The sequence below is a fragment of the Bos javanicus genome, chromosome 22 (assembly GCF_032452875.1).
Source record: "Bos javanicus breed banteng chromosome 22, ARS-OSU_banteng_1.0, whole genome shotgun sequence".
In the NCBI taxonomy this organism is placed as follows: domain Eukaryota; kingdom Metazoa; phylum Chordata; class Mammalia; order Artiodactyla; family Bovidae; genus Bos; species Bos javanicus.
The window spans coordinates 17,165,990-17,188,644 of record NC_083889.1 but is presented as its reverse complement, the minus strand read 5'-3'; the positions used below and the strand labels follow the sequence as shown (position 1 = coordinate 17,188,644).

General features: G+C 36.9%; 1 protein-coding gene across 13 annotated transcripts in view; it reads left to right on the top strand.

Moving 5' to 3' along the window:
* Positions 1-22,655, top strand: part of SETD5 (SET domain containing 5) — a 79,263-nt gene that overhangs the window by 23,918 nt on the left and 32,690 nt on the right. For 2 of the 13 annotated variants that reach the window (XM_061396313.1, XM_061396321.1), the window contains exons 2-10: positions 9,402-9,461; positions 12,223-12,409; positions 13,221-13,445; positions 16,798-16,990; positions 17,273-17,378; positions 17,705-17,913; positions 18,252-18,310; positions 18,838-19,016; positions 19,956-19,994. In XM_061396313.1, the coding sequence (XP_061252297.1) occupies positions 16,899-16,990; positions 17,273-17,378; positions 17,705-17,913; positions 18,252-18,310; positions 18,838-19,016; positions 19,956-19,994 (684 nt within the window). In that variant the 5' untranslated portion in view covers positions 9,402-9,461; positions 12,223-12,409; positions 13,221-13,445; positions 16,798-16,898. Of the gene's footprint in view, positions 1-4,366; positions 4,545-9,401; positions 9,462-12,222; positions 12,410-12,966; positions 13,065-13,220; positions 13,446-16,797; positions 16,991-17,272; positions 17,379-17,704; positions 17,914-18,017; positions 18,059-18,251; positions 18,311-18,837; positions 19,017-19,955; positions 19,995-22,655 lie in introns of those variants that run through there. The other 11 variants (XM_061396315.1, XM_061396314.1, XM_061396322.1 and 8 more) reach the window with 11 other exon arrangements.

Here is a 22,655-nt window from a genome sequence, read left to right as displayed (position 1 = left end):
TTGGGTAGGGGGGAACACCGAGATCACACATGCCCTGTGGTGCAGCCAAAAAAGTTTTTATAAAATGAATCATAAGCCCCAAAAGCTTTTTTAAAAAATTGCTTTCAGTCCTTTTTTTTTTTGGCCACATGGTTTGTGGGATCCAAGTTCCCCAACCAGAGATTGAACCTGTGTGCCCTCCAGTGGAAGCAAAATCCTATAACCACTGGACCACCAGGGAATTCCCAGTAATTTTTTTAAGCGGGGTGGGGGAGACATTTTTTCATAGCCATGTGTGTATAAACATTGCTCAGCAAATCAGTTGATGGGTTACATTAAGCTTTTTATCCATTTTCACTTTTGCAATGAAATGATGGTCTTTCCATATCACTGCCACCTGTCATCATATGCTAGCCACTCTCAACTATATTTAAAATAAACAAGGGACAACTTTACTCAGCAGATGTAATACATACAACCTGTATTTCTGGGATTTGCTTTAAAATAATAGTATAGAAGAGGAAAGGTTATAAATAAAATAAGATGACTGTGAGTTGGATGTTCATTAAAGCTTGGTAGGATCTGTATCAGTTCAGTACAGGGTTTTCTGTGATTTTATATTTGTTTGAAATTGCTCTTAATAAAGTTTTTTTAAGGTGCCAAAAAAAACCATATCAGACAAGTAGTGTGAACAAAATTTTGAAGGAAAAGGAAAAAACACAGGTTAATATCTAATTAACAAAGGCAATCTTTTATTCAGGCAAAGGAATTTGAACTAACCCAGTAGATATTAGGTATCCATTTTAAGTCTTAATAGTAGAATGATAATGATCATAATTAGGCCCTAGAAGGATTAGCATTATGGGAAAATGAAGAGTTGAGAACCCAGAGGCCATGAGAGCAGTTCATTGCAACCTTGAATCGTGTTGCTGAATGGATAAAAGACAATTCGTGAAATATTTCAAAGGAGAAAGAATAGATACTCATCTAGGCTCTCAGTCAGGTGCTAGTGCCAGCACAGAGAAAGGGAGGGGTATTTTGCCTCATTTGCCCAGAACTTAGATTTGAACCATGTCTAGTGTAATAGGGGAACATATACCAAATGATTTATAGAAATTTGTTATAAATTTAGTCAATATTTTGGCACTCTTATAATAAACCATATCGATGAGCTTCTTATAGTTTCAAAATTTCTTCTCTTTCCAAGGGTAATTAAAACTGAAGGTATCATATTTTATACTACTGAGGCAGAACTGCTTCAACAGAGTTTTGATAACCTGTTTGAAGAGCTCAGATCTACAGATGCTATCTAGATGGTTAGCATAATTTGTTTTTTGATAACTGGGGGAAAAAATTTAGAGCTTGGTGCTGCCTTATCTCATGAGACAACCACCCCCACTCCAGTACTCTTGCCTGGGAAATCCCATGGACGGAGGAGCCTGGTAGACTGCAGTCCATGGGGTCTCGAAGAGTCGGACGCGACTGGGCGACTTCACGTTCACTTTTCACTTTCATGCATTGGAGAAGGAAATGGCAACCCACTCCAGTGTTCTTGGCTGGAGAATCCCAGGGAGGGGGGAGCCTGGTGGGCTGCTGTCTATGGGGTGGCACAGAGTCGGACACGACTGAAGTGACTTAGCAGCAGCAGCATGAGACAACTGTAAGAAAGTACTTTGGTTCTGTAATAGTACCTTATCTAAGTTTTACTCTGAATATCCCAGCCCAAATTTAGTGAAAAAGTAACTGAGATCTCCTACTCAGCATAAAAGAATTTTAGAGGTCATCCAGTGCACTCAACAGTATGTGAACTGTGAACTTCCAGAGGTTCAAGCTGGATTTAGAAAAGGCAGAGGAACCAGAGATCAAGTTGCCAACATCCACTGGATCATTGAAAAAGTAACAGAGTTCCAGAAAAACATCTACTTCTAGTTTATTGAGTATGCCAAAGCCTTTGACTGTGTGGATCACAATAAACTGTGGAAAATTCTGAAAGAGATGGGAATACCAGACCACCTGACCTTCCTGAGGAATCTGTATGCAGGTCAAGAAGCAACAGTTAGAACTGAACGTGGAACAACAGACTGGTTCCAAATCGGGAAAGGAGTACGTCAAGGCTGTATATTGTCACCCTGCTTATTTAACTTATATGTAGAGTACATCATGAGAAATGCCAGACTGCATAAAGCACAAGCTAGAATCAAGATTTCCAGGAAAAATATCAATAACCTGAGATATGCAGATGACACCACCCTTACGGCAGAAAGTGAAGAACTAAAGAGCCTCTTGATGAAAGTGAAAGAGGAGAGCAAAAAAGCTGGCTTAAAACTCAACATTCAGGAAACTAAGATCATCGCATCCGGTCCCATCACTTCATGACAATTAAATGGAGAAACAGTGGAAACATCGCTTTTATTTTTGGGGGCTCCAAAATCACTGCAGATGGTGATTGCAGCCATGAAATTAAAAGACTCTTGCTCCTTGGAAGCAAAGTTATGACCAACCTAGACAACATATTAAAAAGCAGAGACATTACTTTGCCAACAAAGGTCTGTCTAGTCAAAGCTATGATTTTTCCAGCAGTTGTGTAGAGTTGGACTATAAAGAAAGCTGAGCATAGAAGAATTGATGCTTTTAAACTGTGGTGTTGGAAAAGAGAGTCCCTTGGACAGCAAGGAGATCCAACCAGTCCATCCTAAAGGAAATCAGTCCTGAATATTCACTGGAAGGACTGATGCTGAAGCTGAAACTCCAATACTTTGGCCACCTGATGTGAAGAGCTGACTCATTTGAAAAGACCCTGATGCTGGGAAGGATTGAGGGCTGGAGGAGAAGGGGACGACAGAGAATGAGATGGTTGGATAACATCACCGACTCATTGGACATGAGTTTGAGTAAACTCTGGGAGTTTGTAATGAACAGGGAGGCCTTGCATGCTGCAGTTCATGGGGTCTCAGAGTTGGACTCGACTGAGCAACTGAACTGAACTGAACTGAGTGCACTCAATCAATAGTCTTAATCACTGAATTATTGAGAATTCGTAGTTAACTTTCATTTTAGGATTTTCTTTTAGGCAGTAGAGAGTCTCTTCTAAGGAAGAGACTGTATGAAGACCCTTAGAATTGAAATTATTTTGAAGCTTATGAGAAAATATAGCTTTCCCACTGTGTTTATGGGAGTGTAAAATGGCTTTAATTTTGTGGAGCGTGGTTCAGCATCACTAGTAAATATGCTTGTGCCCTTCTAGTAGTTCCACTTCTAAGAATGTGTCCAAAGGAAATGTTTATACACGTGTATAAAGAAAGGCATATGTACATGCATGCAGTGCAGCATTGTGTATATTGTGGAAAATTAGCAACAATCTAAACATCCACCTGCAGAGGACTGATTTGAATTACAGTACATCCACAGAATAGAATACAGTGTTGTCATTTAAGAGAAATAAGTCTGTACTTATGCATATAAATGTCCAAAACTAAATGAGCCAGGTAGATTAAAGAAGAATAGGGTTATCACTTTCATCTTTGGGGACTAAACGTGTGTGAGAATTTCACTTCTACTTTTTATGCTTTTGTAATGTTTGTATATTTTTATAATATATTTTGTATTATACATTTTGTAAGTTTATATAAAATAAAACACTTAAAATTTATGTTGTTGTGATATTTATTCTTTTATTTATAAGTTAATAAAGATACAGCTGTTGGTCAGGAGAGGATCCCTGTTGTGCATATCAGAATTACTAAGCTTTAAATTCCTTTACTGCTATATACTTTGGCACCTCGTCAGCCAAATAATCACAGGACATGTATGGTCAGGTTCTGTTTGTGTTTTGAAGGTTCTTTCTGCCCATTGTTCATCATTCTTCTTCATTCTTAATAGAATTTTTCATGAGACCAGTCAATGATAAGTTTTGTCTAAACAGTTTAAAAGATTTATTACAGAAGAATCTGTTTCAGTGCTCCTCCGTGTCACTGCTAAACTATGGAGTGGCTTGGGTTTTCTTTCTTTGGGGGTAGGGTGGTGGTTTCACTTCAAGATGACTCATAAATTGTAGAGGCACACTTTAGGATTTTCTATTCACTTCATGGTTGTGAAAATGAAATACTTGGCACACAGGCAAACCAAAAGAGTTTTTACTGAGTACCTGCCCTTTTCTAGTTGGATAAGAGCAACATTTGTAAATAGCTCTTAACATCGTTTTTATACATAGTATAATTATATGAGTAGTTACTTCATGGTTATTGAATGAATGGATGAAGAAAACCCTAACAGATCTAGATAATGTAACTCCCGAGAACCAGGAATGTTGATCTGAACTTGTTCGTCTAACATAGAACCAGTAACAACTGGCGCTTAATTTTTTTTTTTTTTTTTTAATTTCTTTTAGGAAATTCCCTGGCAATCCAGTGATTTGGACTCCGTGCTCTCACTGCAGAGGGCTTGGGTTCATTCTCTTATTGGGGAACTAAAATCCCACAAGCCGCTCAGCAGCCTCCAGAAAAAAAAAAAAATTTTTTTTAATTCTGATGTTGGTATCTAATTTTCTTTCTTTACTCCACTACTGGGTATGTGGCTTCTTCTAAGTTAATATTTTTAAAGCTCTGTTTCTTCGCTTACTTAGAATAATGAATTAGACTCTAAACTTAAGACTCTGAATTTTTTATCAAGTAGAGAAATTTTTCCTAAACTAATGAAAGTATAAAATTAATGCCTTATAAATGTCCATAACCTACTTTGTCTGGAGGAAATAAACATTATTCCCATTTCAAGGTTTGGAAATGAAAAGCTATGATTGAGAGGAGGAGGCAAACAGGAGAGGTTCTTTTCCAGTCTAGTGGAGAAATGGCTCTAAAGCATGATCAGAGGCTACAGAGTAGAACAAAACCTTTAGGAAGTCTTTTGATTATAGCTCTTTAAAGAGATAAATCAAAAAGTTGACTGAGGGCATCATCTTTACTTGATACTTACAAAACTAAAATTTTCCGAATTGATTATTTCTAAGGACAGAAAGAGTCTGCATCCTTGGTTAGTTTCACAGTGAATATCTGTTTACCATTGTTAAATGGGTTATAAATAAAATACTTTTTTCCTTAATATAATCTAAAAATAATTTAAGATCGCAGTAGTTCCATTATTCACAGCCATGTGCTCTTATCCTGTCTCCCTCCCAAGTACAGTGAAGTATGTCTTTGTCTCTACAGTATTACCATTAATGAAGTTCTTCATGGGGAAAGAAATTTTTACTATGAACTGAAATAGGGTTTTTGTTTTTTGTTTTTTACTGGGTTTTAATTACCTCCTATTCTAGTAATTTAGAGCTTTTATAGACATCAGTTTATTGTGCGAAGCCCAGTTGCCCCTAGAGGGAGTATAAATTTAGGTAAAGGAGCCAGGGGTTAAACAAGTGTTGAAGGAGAAGGGGTGGGAGAAAGGGAAAACTTTATCTTGGCTCTACATTACTAAATCATGATCTTTTGTTAGTCTCTCTAGTTTATCAAAACACGTCTGTCTTTTCTTCTCTTCAGCCCTGCACTTCTAGATCCTTTGCCTGTATTAACTTGCTTCAGATTGTAAGCCTAACTTATACTTAAACTACCCCAAGTATGTGAACTTTCCCCCAGAACTCTGAGCTCTCTCTCTTAGAGTTGGTGTCTTATTTTCCCGTAATTCTTATTTATTTATTCTAATGCTTGTTTCTTATCTCTCCTAGATTTTTTTTTTTTTGCATTTTTCCCACATACCCTTTGCTCACATTTTTACTGTAGGAAAGTTGAAATACACATTGTTGGAAATGAGTGAAAATAATTTTTAGCCATCATCAGGTTATTAATAGCAGCTCCTCTCTGTTTACATATGTTTAAAAGTTACAGCCATTTAAATTCTTGATTGCTACAAGCCCCAATTCATGTGCACCTTTGAGTCAGCAGAATAGGTATTCTTTCTGTTGTACAATGAGAAGACGGACTTTCAAGACATTGCATTAATTGTTAGTGCCAGGATTCACAGAAATTTAGAGCATGAGGAAACCCAGTGAAGATTTTAGAGGAATTTAAGGTTCATCTATAAAATGTTATTTTTATGAGATCACCAGATTAAATAAGTTGTAGGTTAGAACTCAAATTTCCTAACTCCTAATACACTATTTTTTCATAATTTTTCTTGTCCCAAGATAAAAAGCTTTTATGTTGCTGTAAAACGGCAGTGTTTTTCCTCAATATCTCAGTTTGGATTGGAAATGGAAGATAAGCATATAATGTAGCTGCCACATTAGTTCTCAAACAAGTTGGTCATTTATATACAACAAGTTGTATATTTATTGCATTCTTAACTATTCTGTGATTTAAAAATTAAGTTGAAGGTAATAATCACCAAAAAGTCTTGTCAGATACTTTCCCCATCTTCTCTTTTTACTGTTTAGTCATTCAAAAGTAAGAAATTTAAATAAAGAGTATTTAAGAATAAATTCAGCTTATATGTATAACAACATTTTGAATAATCAGATTCAGAAATTAAATCTTAAAATTAATGGTTATTTCCTTTTAACTAACCCTTATTGAAGATTTCTCTGACATGTTTTCTTCTTAACTGAGTTGGGTTTATTGGCCTGTTAAAAGTCTTCTACTGCTTTTAGAGTTATTCTGTTAATCTGTTGATTTTTAATTTAATATTATGTAATAGTTTAAATATTAGGGTAGTAGATTTGACTGAACACATTGGTTTCAGAATGCATTTTAGAAGCTTGTGTTTTTAGTGAACCCCCGTTTAAAGGTTATTGCTTTCAGAAAGAAAAAATTTGGTTAATTGTGGCTTCTGGCTACTTAAAGAGTTTAGAGAATAGAGTTGTCTTGTATACAGACTTTTATTTAGTATTCCAGTGAAGGAGGATCCTAATAATTTCATAGTAACAATATTGTGTTAGCAGCCTGATAGCCAAAGCTCTGAAAAAGAAACCAGACCTAGGAGGTGAAGAATCTAGGGAGTATTTAAGTTGATTCTAGAATAGTAAGTTGTGGCTAATAGGTTGAAAATAATCATTACCCTCTCTTAAAAGATTAATATCACTGCCTTTGAGAAAAGTGGGCCTTGCAAACTGTAACTCAGCCTACCTTTTATGCCAGCCTAAGTGGGAAGAGATTATCTCTTTTTCTGTAATACGTGCCTACTTTTAACATACTGAGTTTAACATAATTTCAAAAATACCTATAAAATATACCTTTCTGGCCCTTAATAAATAAGATAAATTGTGCATAATTTATCTTTACTCTGAAATCTCATAATTTTGCCCTAGATTTCAAAGTGATTTTAAAACTTAGGAAAGCCACTATAGCTCAGAACATATATTTATGAGGATGAAGGAAAAAGGTGTAAAATTTCAATGTAAGTAAGTACCTTGCTGATAACATGAGAATTCATAAAATAAAAGCAATCTCAATGTTTTATTTCACATTGAATGATAGAGGATAGATATAAAGCCAGAGGAACTAAAAAGGGACACCATGAGAAAATGGCATGGTTGTATATGTCTAAATATATATTCACTTACATGCTTTGTCAGAGACCAAAATTTAGGAAGAAATTTGACTTTCTGGTGGTTTGTGGAGAGAGCTGATCAGAGACTGCTTCTTGGCTAAGTTTCTGTCTGCATAGGCTGTTAACAATTGTTTCTCTGGCAGCAGATCTTGTTCATCAGGATTGCATCATTTCTGGGAGAATGGCCAAGGTCCACAGCCACAGTACAAAGACTGTCTGAAGCATATGAGGCCTGTTCTTTTTCTGAAGCGGCACTCCTCTTCCTGCCAGTCCTCTTCACAGGATTACTGAAGCAGATTTGTTCTGAATTTCTTTCATCGGATTGGCTGTTTATTGGACTCTTGTCTCCCAGCTGCTTCCGGCTCACCTGGCTGATGCAATTTCTTTTTCTGAAATCTCTGTTGGAGTTGTTCTTAAAACACTTATTGTCTGTCTTCTCTGATAGTGACCTGACAGATCACATGGGTCTTGTGCTTTCAGCAAGTCATATAGAGAAGAGACTGTCAGAATGACAAATACAGAGACTATTGACCATTTCTGAACCCAATTAAAAAGACAGGAGTAATTATAAACTATTTCTGGCATGTTCTTAACAGGCTTTTCCTTAGAAACTGTATGTATCAATAAATGGTGATTTCTCAAAGAGTACTCAGGACTGGGAGACCAGCTGGTTGTGTTTTTGAGTCTAAGAATTTAATACTATTCCTAGGGGTTCTGGAGGAGTGTTCTGATTGTAGTTAAATTGAAATTCCAGAGCATTTGTTGTTGCTAAAGGAGTGTATTTCTTCCTTGATGTAATTTCTTCCTTTTGTTTACTGTTACCCTCATGCTTTTCATTTTTATGACTTCCCTGGTGGGTCAGACGGTAAAGCATCTGCCTACAATACAGGAGACCTGGGTTCGATCCCTGGGTCAGGAAGATCCTCTGGAGAAGGAAACAGCAACCCACTCCAGTACTCTTGGCTGGAGAATCCCATGGATGGAGGAGCGTGGCAGGCTACAGTCCATGGGGTCACAAAGAGTCAGACACGACTGAGCCACTTCACTTCACTTCACCCTCAGGCCTTTCATTTGTATAGTTCTGAGTATGGTCTTTTAAAATGGTTTCTAAAGAATAGTTTATTTTCCAGTTTTTAATAAAGTTAGAAATCCATAAGATACCAGCATAAAGAACATTTACTGCTTGGTACTGGAATCCCTCAAACAACTATTTTCACATATATGATATATTAACACTTCAGATATTGATATCCTTTTCAGGCTACTGTTAAATTGACTTTGTCCCCCTCCCCAAAATCCTAGGTCATCACCTGTTTTCCTTTTCAGAGTGTAGAAAGCAAATTAAAGCTCTGTTTTCTACATTTCTTCCATTGTGTAGTTGAGAAATTGAGACTTGTCAGTCTTTCTGTAGTAGGATAAGAGGATGGAGAGATGTGTTGGGGGAGGAAAAGAGTAATGTGAGCTTTAATAGATGATGGTGAATCCCTGTTTGACTGGAGAATCACATGAACTTGATTAAAGAAAAGCCTGTGAGTTTAGGAATGGGTCAGGAAAGAAGCATCTTCTCAGAGAGAGAAAACGAATCCTTTGGGAAATGGAAGAGAATTCTAATTGGATGGAAAGAAAAGGATCACCCAGAGACAGTACTTACCACTTAACTCAAAGACAGTTGCCATTTCTACCTTTTATTTAGGTTCTGGGTTTACAGGAAAATAATGTAACAAGGTTAAAGGACAAAGATAAATCACTAGATGGAACATAGTATGGTAAACAAGGCAGAATACAGAAATGAAACAAAATTGCCATTAAAATATTATTTCTCTAGAATTCCATGCTGTGTGTCCATCTTTGTTATTTCTATCTATACTAATTTGTTTCTTAACTTTTTCTAGGTCTTCACAGCTTCTGGCAGATAATTTTGGGGGACTTCATATTCAGAGGTCTATAAAAAGGTGACTGAGCCAAGTAAATTCTTTTGTTTTAACTTTTGCACTTCAATGAATACTAAAACTTTAATTTTGATATAATAGTGATCATAATTTATTCAGCAAATATTCTCAAAAATCTCTGTGCCAGGAAATATTCTCAAATACTTGTTCTAGACTTTGGATCTATAGCAGAGGATAAAACACAGAAATCCTTGTCCTAATTGAGTTTATATTTTGGTAGGAATAGAGACAAATTAACAAGTAAAAGAAATCTTGAAACTGTTCCACAAAGAGATGTTAATTCTTATCACTCTTTCTAGGACATATCTCCAAACTGTATGATAAGTTAGTAACTGCTATAACTACTAAACTTTGTAAACTGTAGTAGGAACCTGTTGTCTTACGTTATAAAACTAGAGTAATTATAATTACATATTGCATATAGATAATGTTAGAAGTTCTTCAGTGAACTTTTAATAGCTACATTTTACATGTTATGTAGAAGAGGAACTAGGCTCAGGGTTATATGAGAAGTTTGGTTTTGTCATCTTTTTTATTATTATTAAAAAGGCCCAATATTATAAAAGTATTACTTGAAGCAAAATAACCATGCTAATCTAAAATGCCTTCATCAGAAGAGTGGGAATGGTCATGTAAAATTACAAAAAAGTTTTCTTTTATCTAGACACCTGCATTTTTTTAATGGTTATATAACAGTAATGGCTATGACAGGATTTTTTAGTGGTGTTGAGTAATTGGGGGTTGGGTTCTTTACTGAAGTATAACACGTGATTCGGATTCCAGTATTGGTCAAGGGTAATATTATTATTAGATTGCGTTCTGGTTATTAAGTAGCCTTTGGATTTTTTGTTTTTAATTCGAGAATTATACAGTGATATCAAATAAAGAAAGAGTTGTAACCAACAGCTCCCAAAGTTCAAAAATGCCCTTTTGGACTTACTTGATAAGTATTCTCTCTTCTGTTTTTTGTAGATTTTATTTCAGTTTCCCAGAGGCTCAGAGGGCATACAGATCTACTCTGTTTGAATATATTGTTAGGGAAAAGAAACATTTATGTGTAGGATGGGCCCCAAAGCAGAAAGTTATGCTAGTCACTTTTTTTTTTTTTTTACAAGCTGTAAGGACAATAGATAGGAAGATCTTCCTTTTTCATTTCAGTCTCAAGTCGAATATGTCACCCCAAGTTGAGTAGGAGCAAGTGTATTGCCACACCCAGATTTTGGAGAGTCCTGGAGAAGGCAATGGCAACCCACTCCAGTATTCTAGCCTGGAAAATCCCATGGATGGAGGAGCCTGGTAGGCTGCAGTCCATGGGGTTGCACAGAGTCGGACACGACCGAGCGACTTCACTTTCACTTTTCCTTTCATACATTGGAGAAGGAAATGGCAACCCACTCCAGTGTTCTTGCCTGGAGAACCCCAGGGATGGGGGAGCCTGGCAGGCTGCCGTCTGTGGGGTCACACAGAGTCGGACATGACTGAAGCGACTTAGCAGCAGATCCCTGGTGAGATACAGCTCTTTCAAGTGTAGATGCCAGGGAGGACTACTTAGTTTACAGCTGTTCTAGCACTTTAAAATAATGATATAAAAGAAGAATATTATTTTTATGTGTTTTTAAAAATCTTGGCCTGATTCACTGTTCACAGTTGGTTTTCTTTTCCACATTAATTTGCTTCATATTTCAAAATAAGAGTCAAGCGTCTCAGATCGTCTTAATCATTTTAAAATTTGTATTAATCTCCTGGATTGACTCAATTAATATGCTATTACTTTTCATTTGATTTAATTTTTTAGTGTAAATAATCATTTACTACTGTGTTATTTGTCTTATCATGAATCAGTATATCATGACTTCTTACTATATATTTTTTTCTTTTTTTGAAAACCTTTGTTAACCTGAACCTTAACAGTCAAATTGAGTTTCTTTCCTCCCACATAAATTACTTCTTGTTACATTCTTTTAATGATTTTTTTTAAACAAAGCTGTAAAATCACTAATGTAAAAATCAGAGTACACTTTTTCCCTTTGCACCATACTTCCAAGTCTGTTAATCTAATTTTGTTTGTTTATATTACTGAGTTTGTCTTTCTGTTCCCAAATTCCACTGGCTGTGGTCACCAGTTCAGGGTATCCTCACTGCTTTTCCATGCAGTGTTTTCTCATTTTTATCATGAAACGGTACACTTGATGTCTTATGTGTTTATTCGTACATAGTGGTGGGTATCACCTTACAAATACAGTTAATCATTACGTCTTCTCCCCAAATTATAGTTATTAAAAAAAGTGTAAAAGTGTAAAAGGGTATTCTATGTCAAAAGAAGGCAATAAAAAGCAGCTATTTTCAGTCAAATATAAATAAATTGATCACTTTTATTATCCTATTTAATTTGGAAGGAATAACATTAAACTGTGATAATTCTTTTGACCATTATCTGACTTAAAACTCATTAGTTAGGTCCTAGAACATCTTGTTTGATAAGCAGTTGTGAATGGGAGAAATGTGCTCATTGATGAGCAGACTATCTAACTTTTTCCTTTATCTGAAAAGAAAAAAAATGGAAATGAAAAGAGAGCATGATTTTTGTTACCTCACTTTGTGGAACATTAATGCAGAGCATAGTAAACACGGACAATGCTGATTCCTTGTATTTTATATCTATCCCTTAAAAACTTGGTTCAAAAAAATAGAAAAATATTCATTAGCGTTTGCAATAAATTTAAAGACCTATCTGGTTACTAGATATTTTCATTTTCTGTGCTAGGATTCCTCATGTCCATAACATGTTGGTTGAGGCTCTGCAGCTCACCCCCACTCTCAGAGTGGCCAGTCTCCAATAATTGGACCCCGTGATTTCCACTCTCTGCTGTGTTGGACGTCATGAGCATTGCAATCCCTCTGGGAGTCACCACACCAGATACATCCTACTCAGATATGGCTGCTGGATCAGAGTAAGTGCTGCTTCCTAGGTAGTAGGTACATTACCAGTTTGTATCAAGACAAATTTCTTATGGGCATCTAATAGTAAATATGTAGTATTTTCTATACCCAAGCCTAGCCCATTATAAATGACATTAGACCGTTCCCTTTCCCCTGTAGAAGCTGGAGTCAAAAAAGAATTAGAAGGGGGAGGAAAAGAATTTGGGAGGGGGGAGGTATTTCTGAGTAAATAATTAATAGGACTAAATTTTCGAGATAGTGATTATTTTCATTTGTTTTGATGGGTAAGGAAGACAAGTAGGTGTCACTACCTGCTTCTGTAGAGTTAATGATTATCTGATGAATGGAGGATAAGGAGGAGTTCTCTCCTGCTGATTTTCCTTGAAGGCCTCTTCCTATGTACTTCTCATTATTCTAGAGTAAAGGGGCTGCTACTGTATGGGCAGGTTACTTAGACCTTCTGATATTTGGGATAGAAAATGTGGAAAGCAGTGTCACCTGTTTTTTATAATATTCATTGCCTAGAAAGAGGACCTTCAGAATCAGTGGTACCAAACTTTTTTTTCAGCTAAGAGCAGCTTTAGGAATTCAGAATTTGTCGAAAAGTCCAATCCCTAAAATAGACTCTCAGTTCTTGAAGAATTTAAATGCCAAATGGCAATGAAGGTAGGCCTTCATTATAAAACTTTATATATTATTCACAGTTTTAAAATTTTAGCCTTTTGTATCCCTTCTCTTTTAAGTTGTCCGAGATTCCCCCTGCTCACAGATTCCCCCTCTTGTCCTTTTACCTCCCTTGTACCCAATCTTCCTTGCTTACAGAAAGGAAGTGGAAGCCCCCTACCTTTCAAGACGAAGTGGCACTACACCAGGATGTGAAAGTCCAGCGAAAGAGACCCAAGGGGCCTAGGGGGCAGCACACCCCCAGAAGCCAAGTCTATTCCAGGCAGTACCAGGGATTAGGGTCTGGGCTGGAAAAATCCTGGTGTTTTGAATATGTTCAGGTCCAGTTCAGACTCTTGATCCCACAGCCACTTCTTGAGTGAGGTGGGTGTTGCTCTAATTCCCCTGTTTCTCTTGCCATTTTCACAGTCCCTGGGGATTCTTTCCCCTTCAGCAAAGTAAAGAAACTGTTCCAAAACTCTGGGTTCAACTGCATCCCTGATAATAGTGGTTTTCTTCCTAAAAACTGAGAATATTAGTAAAGAGCATGTGTATTTCTTCACAAAGCCACCTAGAATAACTGTTTGATGACTTCCTTAAAGAGGAAGACTTAAAATGAAGCTACCCTAAGACGCAGTCTGTTATATTCTGGGGTAGTCTGTAATTGAAAGCAGTTTTTGGCCTTATTCCCATATAAAAAAGAAGATGGAGGGTGGGGGGTGGGAAAGGGTGGATTGTGTTACTTCCAGAGCCCTTTTTGTTGTTTTGTTTTGTTTTTATTTTTTTGCATGCCAAAGAGATTTAGTTACACCAATAGCTGAAGCTTCCAATTTTATAACTGTTTCCCAGACAAAGTACTTAAAAACTTAACTGCATCAATAGGTAATTGTATAATGTTAATGGATTTATATAAAGTCAACCACTAGCCTCCTATAAGGAATGACTAACAAACTGTATAGGTAGACAACTCTAACATTTGTGAGAAATTTCAACAACAACAAAAAAATTCAGTGTTGATTAACTCAGTAAGATTGGGATTAGTAGCTAAGAAAAAGACCTAAAACAATTATTCTTAAAACATGTATTTTTCCCAGAGTACAGAGGTGACTACCCATAATTGTTGCTTAGGGAGTCCAGAAATAATTACAGAATCAAAAAATGTTTCTGGCCTAAAAATTTGACTGCAATGTTTCTATCGCCTGAAACATTTTCATCTTTGATCTCCAGACAGATTTCCACTACTGTAGTCATACCTAATTTTTCAGTGTTTCATTTTGTATCCCTACAAGGCAAGAGAGTGTCAACACTTAGCTTATATACCGTTCTGTTAAATTGTTAATGATATTTGTTAATGCTTCATTATGCGTATGTCACTGTCACGCATATTCCACCATTCTGGGCACTCTGAGATTAAACCTGGTATTAAGGGCAATATACTCAACTAAGTAAAAAGACCTAGACCTTACTTTATGGGATTTTAAATCTGATGGTAGTGGTCTACATTATGTTTTGTTTTTGTTTTTTTGTATATTTGTAGGAAAACCTCTAGATGTAACAATAGAAGGAAAGACTTTTCAGAGTTTACTGTCCTGCCATAAATGAATTTCAGAGGTAGTGTTACAACAACAGGTTGCACATTGTACTGAAACACAATTGATGGAGTATATCTGTTGTGAGCATGCCTTCTGTGTATGTGCCCAACTGTCATAGAAGTTTAAACACAGGGGAAGAAAGGCTACAATTACATTTGCATAAAATAATTGGCTAATAAAGAGATACAAACCTAATACTCAAATTCTTTATCAGTATTTTAAAATATAGAGAAGATCTGGTATATGTATATATGTCAAGGAATATCCTAGGAAATCATGTAGTTACCTGTCAACGTGTAATTAAGCATTTAATCTGTAACCAGTATGGAAATTGCAAAGTTTCCTCATCAAAAGATATGAGCTTAAATTTTAGTATTTGTCACACATAAATAATATATTAATGCTATGCTTAACTACAAAGTATTATGACAATGGGATGGCCTTTTAACCTACACAATATACATTTTATTTTTATTCCCTAGACTTGCACATGAAGTGCATATGTTCATATTTACCCAGTTTGGAGATGGGTAAGATACAACCAGCATAGCTCCATCTCCATGGCCATCTTTTATCTCATGCCACTTTCTTTTATCCCGTCCAAAAAAAAAAAATCCATTTCTAATAAACAGCTGTCATGTTTCACCCCATGTGTTCAGTGGTACAAAATCTCTTACATAAAATATGTACAGCTCTTTGAAATACTTATTTATGTAGTAAATTAACAATGCTGTATAAAGTTATTACTTTCTCTTAACTGTCCATCATAGAAACTAAATTCTACCTTCATTTTATTAATGCTTGTTTGCCTTTGGTTTCATTTAGGAAACTCCACCTGTTTCCTAATAATCAGAGCTGATTGCCTCTCAGTGAGCCATATTCAGATCATCTATTTCTCAAGAATACTGACCTGCATTCTTGATGTATTCCGCCCCCACCCCTGCCCAGTTCCCATCTTGCAGACACTCTTTAAGTAATAAAATGCATGCACTTCACTAACAGAGAATACTTTCCTATGTCTAAAGTTCTTCTTCACCTAGAAATTACCTTTGCTGTTATTTATAAGATCCCTTCTCAGTTTTGGAGCATATAACTGGGTGAGTTGGATACATATCTCAGAATTTTCTTTTATCCCTCACTTCTTAGCTGACATTCACCACATTGAACTGCACACTTTGTTCCCACCAAGTCCTGTATTATATATATTTCCAAGCAGGAAAAATGTTTATTACGTGAAACAAACAGTATTCATTATTTGCTTCCCTAAAAGACCCTTTGATCCATCACCAAGACTGAGTTATGTGTGTCTTTGGAGTTTCTAATTTGTGAATCTCAGTGCTAGAGTGCTAGTTAATTTAAATGACAGATAATCCATTATTCAGTTTTGCAAAGTCAAACAGTTGCATTCCTTAATTATCTTTCAGAATTCTCCAAAACCTAACCAGTTACCTAAGCAATCAGTTAAGTTCTTTTTGCCCCAGAAATTGAATTTTGTCCTTAGCCACCTCTATCTTTTTATTATCAAATAAGGGCTACATTAAATTTCTTAACTTAAAACACATTTATAATTATTTTATATTAATAAATTGTGCTTAAACAGTTATTTTCCACTCAGTGTCGGTACAGAAAGCTACTCAACCAAGCTTCTCAATAAGCCTGGTTATTTAAGATCTTACATCATTTTCTTTAAAGGAAGAAAGTTACCCTGGTTTCCAAACTAGTTAGGTATAGTGGAAAGAGCACAGACTTTGGAGTCACATTGACTGTGTGACCTTGGTAAAGTTATATAATCTCACCACCTCAACTTCACATTCTGTAAAAATGGGGTGGTCTTTACCTTGTTTAGTAGTTGCAGAGTAAACAATACTATAAATCTCCTAGAAAATAATAGACAATTCAGAATGGTACTTAGTACTACTGTTGTTATTTGTCACTAGAATAAACTTCTGAGTGCAGTTTTGATTAGTTTGAAGTTCTGTGGTATTACCATGCAGCTATTAAATAATTGTGTCCTTGATATGCTTGCATGTCATTGGTGGATGAGAAATTATTATTCTTAATATGTGGAAGGTGTTTGGGGGTTCATCAAGATGAGAGGTATGATAAATATAAGATGCCATTGTTTTTACCTGTACTTTCTTCAGGGTATCCTGTCTTGGTAGTGAATGGAAGAGGGCCTGGTCCCTGGGGCAGTGCAGAAGGCACTTTCATCATCTCACTCACTGCAAATGTCATGTGAGGTTTCATGGAAGTATTAAGAGATCCAATTAAGAAGAATAGTTCTGAGTCTAAACCAGCCCAGAGTGGCTTCTCTAGGGGAAACTCCCTGCTCAGCTGGTACGTTTGTGTTTGTCATTAGGGACACCTTGTATCCCAGGTGCCTGCTTTGAGACATCTGCCTATACTGGCTTCATGTTACACACAAATCCACATTTAATAACACTCCTACTGTTATTTATAGGCTTAGTTACGTTGATGACATTGTCTCACTGAGTTCTTTCTCTTACTCTAGTGGCTGGTGGTTGTGGAAAGAGGAGGGGTTAGAATGGGAAGTTAAGTCTTAGTTTAAGGAAAGATTAGGTGTTATGCTATCATGCATTGCTTTTCGCCTTTGTGCAGCCCTGAATCTGTGGAGGCTAGTCCAGCAGTTAATGAGAAGAGCGTGTATTCCACTCATAATTATGGGACCACTCAGAGGCATGGGTGTCGAGGACTGCCTTATGCTGTGAGTATGCATTTATTTCTCTCCAGAGCAGTGATCTTCCTGGAGTGTAATCCATTCTTATACATTGTGACTTTCTTGAAATGTTTATATGCAGCATGACGAAGTTGCCCCTTTTGCACTTCCCTGCCTCCAGCGGACGTCTAGCCCTGCATCATTGTTCTTGTTTTTATGTCCCAGTTGACCTTGGCATTTTGTTTTATCACTTTCCTGGTTGAAGCCAAAAAACGAAGGGTACTACTTTCTTCTTTCTTTCCATATGTACCATACTTTAGGGGAGAGAGGGGCCAGTGTTTGGACACTGTTGATTTAAAAAATCTTATTTTCAGGATCATAATTACGGAGCCCCTCCTCCTCCGACACCTCCTGCTTCTCCCCCTGTCCAGACGATCATCCCTCGTTCTGACCTGAATGGCCTGCCGTCGCCCGTAGAGGAACGCTGTGGAGACAGCCCGAACTCTGAAGGAGAGACTGTTCCTTCCTGGTGTCCTTGTGGTCTTTCTCAGGATGGCTTCCTTCTCAACTGTGACAAGTGCAGGTAAGATCGTGTTCCATCTAAATCCAACCCTGGGTTACTGGGATTAGGGTTTCTTATTAGTAGGGAAAAGCTCAAAGTATTCTTTCTTGTGTTTGTTAATGTAGATGATTCCTTAGTGCTCCTTGGCTCGAATTCTCTGCACTAGGTGAGAATTGCTGACAACAAGGAATGAGAGATTGATCTTAAAGCTATTGAATTTGATATGAAATTTAATGTCCTGGAAACATTTGGTAGGTGGGAGGAAGGGGGTAGTATATGCAGAGATACTTCTCCCATGTGTGCGATGATGTGCTGCATGCTGTTGGAAGGACTACTTTAAGTTTGTTTTCCCTCTTTAGGGGAATGAGCAGGGGGAAGGTTATTAGACTTCATCGGCGGAAGCAGGACAACATATCAGGTGAGCCAAAGATGGGTTAGGCCCATGTTTTGACACATACTATTTTTTGGTTTTAATATTCGTCCTAAGAACCCCTCGTGAAAGTTCCCATGGAAAAAAAAAAGAAAGTTCCCATGATCCCCAGCTCTTTTCATGGACAGTCATTGAAGTCTCTCAAAAACCATAGTAATTCTGTTGTTATGAATTAATTGTATCCAGAATCAACAGTTTAGGCCTATACTAATCAAAATATTGCCTGTGAATGCACACACACACCTAAGAACAGATCTTTTTCTGTGTTACATACATATCAAGGCAAGGGAGCTTGGGGACTGAATTCAAGGCGGGAAGTACATATAGAGAATAGAGTTTGTGTGCTTAGTGAGAAAGATACAGATAGAATTTTGTTTTCATATGGATTGTGGTATTTATGTTCTAATAGAGTTAGTAGAAGTAATGACTTACAGAGTATGGGCTAGATCTAAAGGAATGAGCTGTTTTTTAATGCACTTAGGATTCTTATGCACTGTGAACTGACCTTTTTCCAGGTGGGGATAGCAGTGCAACAGAAAGCTGGGATGAGGAGCTTTCTCCTTCCACTGTGTTGTATACAGCAACACAGCACACACCTACAAGCATCACCTTAACTGTTAGAAGAACCAAACCCAAGAAGCGGAAAAAGAGTCCAGAGAAGGGTCGTGCAGCACCAAAGACGAAGAAAATCAAGGTATGGAGGGTAAAAGTATCTTAAATAGAAATATATCTGAAATAACCCAAATGTTGGATAAAGAATACACCAAAGTTCTTTTAAGAAATTTGATCCAGATGTTTGATGGGCCACTTCTGCTCTGTTTGCGAAAATCAGCTAATCTTTGTTACGAACATACAGATCAACCTCTTTTCTGCCACTCCATACCATCACAACTGGCACATAGTTTCTTTTACTACAACCCCACATCCCAGGTATGAAATCCCAGCCCACCTGGCACAAGTCCGTGTGTACAGCTGCCTCCAGTCTAGGCTTCCACTGTCCTAAAGTATCTCCTGCCTCCTCAACCCCAAAACCCAGTCTGAAATTCTTGTGCTGTACATGCCCACTTCATGTTGTTGGTTGATTGTTTTTTCCCTTGTTTCAAAAAATTCAGGAAACGTCTCTTGAACGGTCTAGGCTTACTCAGTGTTGTGGTCACTTTCCTGTATTCTCAACTAAAAAGTCTCCAGAAGAAACCTCTTCTGTTTTGTGTTCTTTCTTCCCCATCACAGCAACTTTGTTGCTTCTAGGTGACTTGCCCACCCCTTATTAAGGGGATTGGTCTTTATTTCCTTCTTAATTTCAAACTCGTAAACCTGTAGCCTTACTTAATATTTTTATATACTTTTTCTTTTAGTGTCAGGGGTACATATAGGATTTAAGTGATGCATGCTCTTCCCTGTTAATTACCTAATTTCAGAGTGGAAAGTATTGTTATTAGCCTCAGAGTTCACTGGCCTTATGCCACCCCTATTCTTGACAATAGCGTGGGGAATTCCATTGTATTTGTTACCTAGAGTAAACGGGACAGACTAGAACACTAGTTCTTGCCTTAGTTTTAGTCTCAGATAGGTGTAACTGTCATTCTTGGTACCAAGTTTTGTTTTGTTCTACTTGTTTTCCTCTTTGGGATAGGCATTTCGAGAGGGATCCCGGAAGTCCTTGCGGATGAAGGTAAGGGGTCTTCTTCTCTGATGCTGTGTTTTACTTCACTGTGATCTTGCATTTTGGTCAGCTTCTTTCCTGACATTGATGGTCTGGGAATCTTGGACTTTGCTTTTTGTTAGTTTTTAATTGTTGCCATTCAGATTTCATAGAGCCTTTCTCCAAAGTGGATTTTCTTGGCCATTTTCTAAAATATTTTTTCCTTTCTGTAATCAGGCTTTGTTTACTGGTTTTTCATTAGCTGCTTTTCTTGGGGTACAGGGTAAGTGACATTTTGCCAAACAAAATGAGGTTGATGTTTGGCCTCCATCTGATTGGCCTCCATCTGAGGAGTGAAGTTTTTCTGTTGATAGGGGATCTCTTGTGCACTCACCCTAGCATCATGTACACTTTAATCACCAGTTGGAAGAATAAATTTCATCAGTAGGAAAGTAGTAGTGTTGATGAGAATTATTCTTACTGGAATTACTTATTTTTGAGCTGTTTTCTCCTGGCATATCTACTTGGTATAGAAGACTCAGGTGATGTTAGTGTACTTCTTTTCTTTAGTTATCAAGTAAAAGCTTATGAGACATGATTTCAGATAGTGGTTGGATAATAGAGAAATTATGTACAATATTTAAAGAAACTTTCAGCTGATGAAGAGTTTGCCCAAAGGAAATTTGAATATACTGTCTGATATCTTCCTTTACCTATTTGTTTATGTAGAAGGATAGTGTACCTCCCAAACCATTACTTATGGCTTCAAAGTATTCAATTAGAATTAAGGTCTAGTTTAGTTCTGTAAGTATTCTTATATCTGGATGTGTAAATGATATAAAAGCAGAATCTTTGTTATTGACCATTATAGGGTAAACATTAAACTCTTTTAGTGAGGATAAGCTTTCTTAGGAAATATAGATGTAATATACATTTATATGTGGAACACCAAATTGACTCATTTAAAAAGATCATTATAAAAAGGTAGCACTTTTTATAAAATTAGAAGGCCTCACCTTGCATATGCCCATAAACAGACTTGTAAATAGCTGTATAAAAGATGGGAGAGGACTTAGAGCCCAAGACCACCAGAATCCTGGAATGTCTTGGAACACAGTTATTGTTTCTTTGCTAGATCGTTCTCCTGTAAGGAGACCGTTGCTCAGGGACCTTAAATAGATTTATGGGGCAGACATAGCCCTGATCCCAGGTGTTAAACGCTTTTCTTTTTTATCAGCTATTGTAACTTGCCTCTAGAAATTTGAAACTTTCTGAAAGCTATTGACTGGCTCTCCCAGAAAACTACATGTTAACCCCAAATATTGCTTGCAGTTTTTGAGATGTTGACAGATAGCTCCATAAGCATGTTAAAATTTAAATAATTAAAAATTACTGGTTTATTTTGATTCTTGTATCATAATTCTGAGTTATAAATTCTGTACTCAGAGTTAATTGTTACTAAGAACGTTATCAAAGATCTGAGTGGGAACCATAGCATAAGAATGAGAAGAATCCATCATTTGGCTTTTTAACCCCAAAGTTGAATTTCCCTACTGGAAGCTGGTCTAAACCAGGATTTTTCAACCTCAACACTGTTTGAGCCAACAACATTTGAACCAACTAATTCCTTGTAGGGATCAGAGCTGTCTTTTGCATTACAGCAGGCTGTGTAGCATCATCCCTAGCATTTACTAAGTGCCAACAAAGCCACATATTAATCAAAAATAACTTTAGGTATTACCAAAAGTCTTCTTGGGGGTTGAGAACCGTTGCTCTAAACCCACTGAGATGGCATCTCCAGTACTCAGAACAGGATAGCAGACTAGACAAGAGTTGTGTTAGTGAACAATAGCTAAAACTATGGCACAGGCTTCCCGTATACATTGTTTGACAAGTCAGAAATTTAGTGATCACTACTGGATGCTTAAACCTGGGAATTCTATTGGGGCACCCCTAATCCCCAGTCTAATAAACTCCCTTAGAGTCTTAAGTTTTGCACTTTTTCTTTTGCTCAGCTGCTACTGTCCACCTCAAGCAGGCAGTATTCTGTTCTCAATGTGTTGGCCTTAGGTGTTTGTTAGATCCTTTTGTTTATTGTTCATCCTTTTGGAATCTAGTGAGTAATGTGGAAAACAGTGGTATTAAATTTTTCCTTCCATTTTGCTATTCCTTGGGGGAAGGATAGTAGAGAATAGTCAATCAAAACTCGTGACATAGAAATGAAAGAAAGCGATTGTTACAATGGGTGTGTTTTCTCTCATTCATGGAAACCATATTTAATTTTTGTATACCTGTTTTTGCAAGTTTAAAGTCGACATGGATTTATAAGTAGCTTTGGTATTAGTGTCTTTTCCTTCTAGTCATCACTAGTGTGAAATCATCACTATCAGTGTTTGTTTTGTTTTCTGATAACACCTTAAGTCCTGAACAGGAGAATTTATATCAGACTTGAGCTGTGGAGGAGGAGAATATATATCAGACTTCAGCTGTGTCTGTATGTCAGAAGCACATAAAGTATTTAGGAAGATGTTGGCAAGATATGATAATATTTCCTCAGTACTGTACTGTCACAGAGGGCAGCGGTTTTCCAAGTGAAGTGTAGCAGATTATAAGCATTTCCTACACTGCATCTACCCATGCCCCTCCCCCACCTTACCTCTTCATTGTGTGGCTGTTTTGCAGTGTCATAAA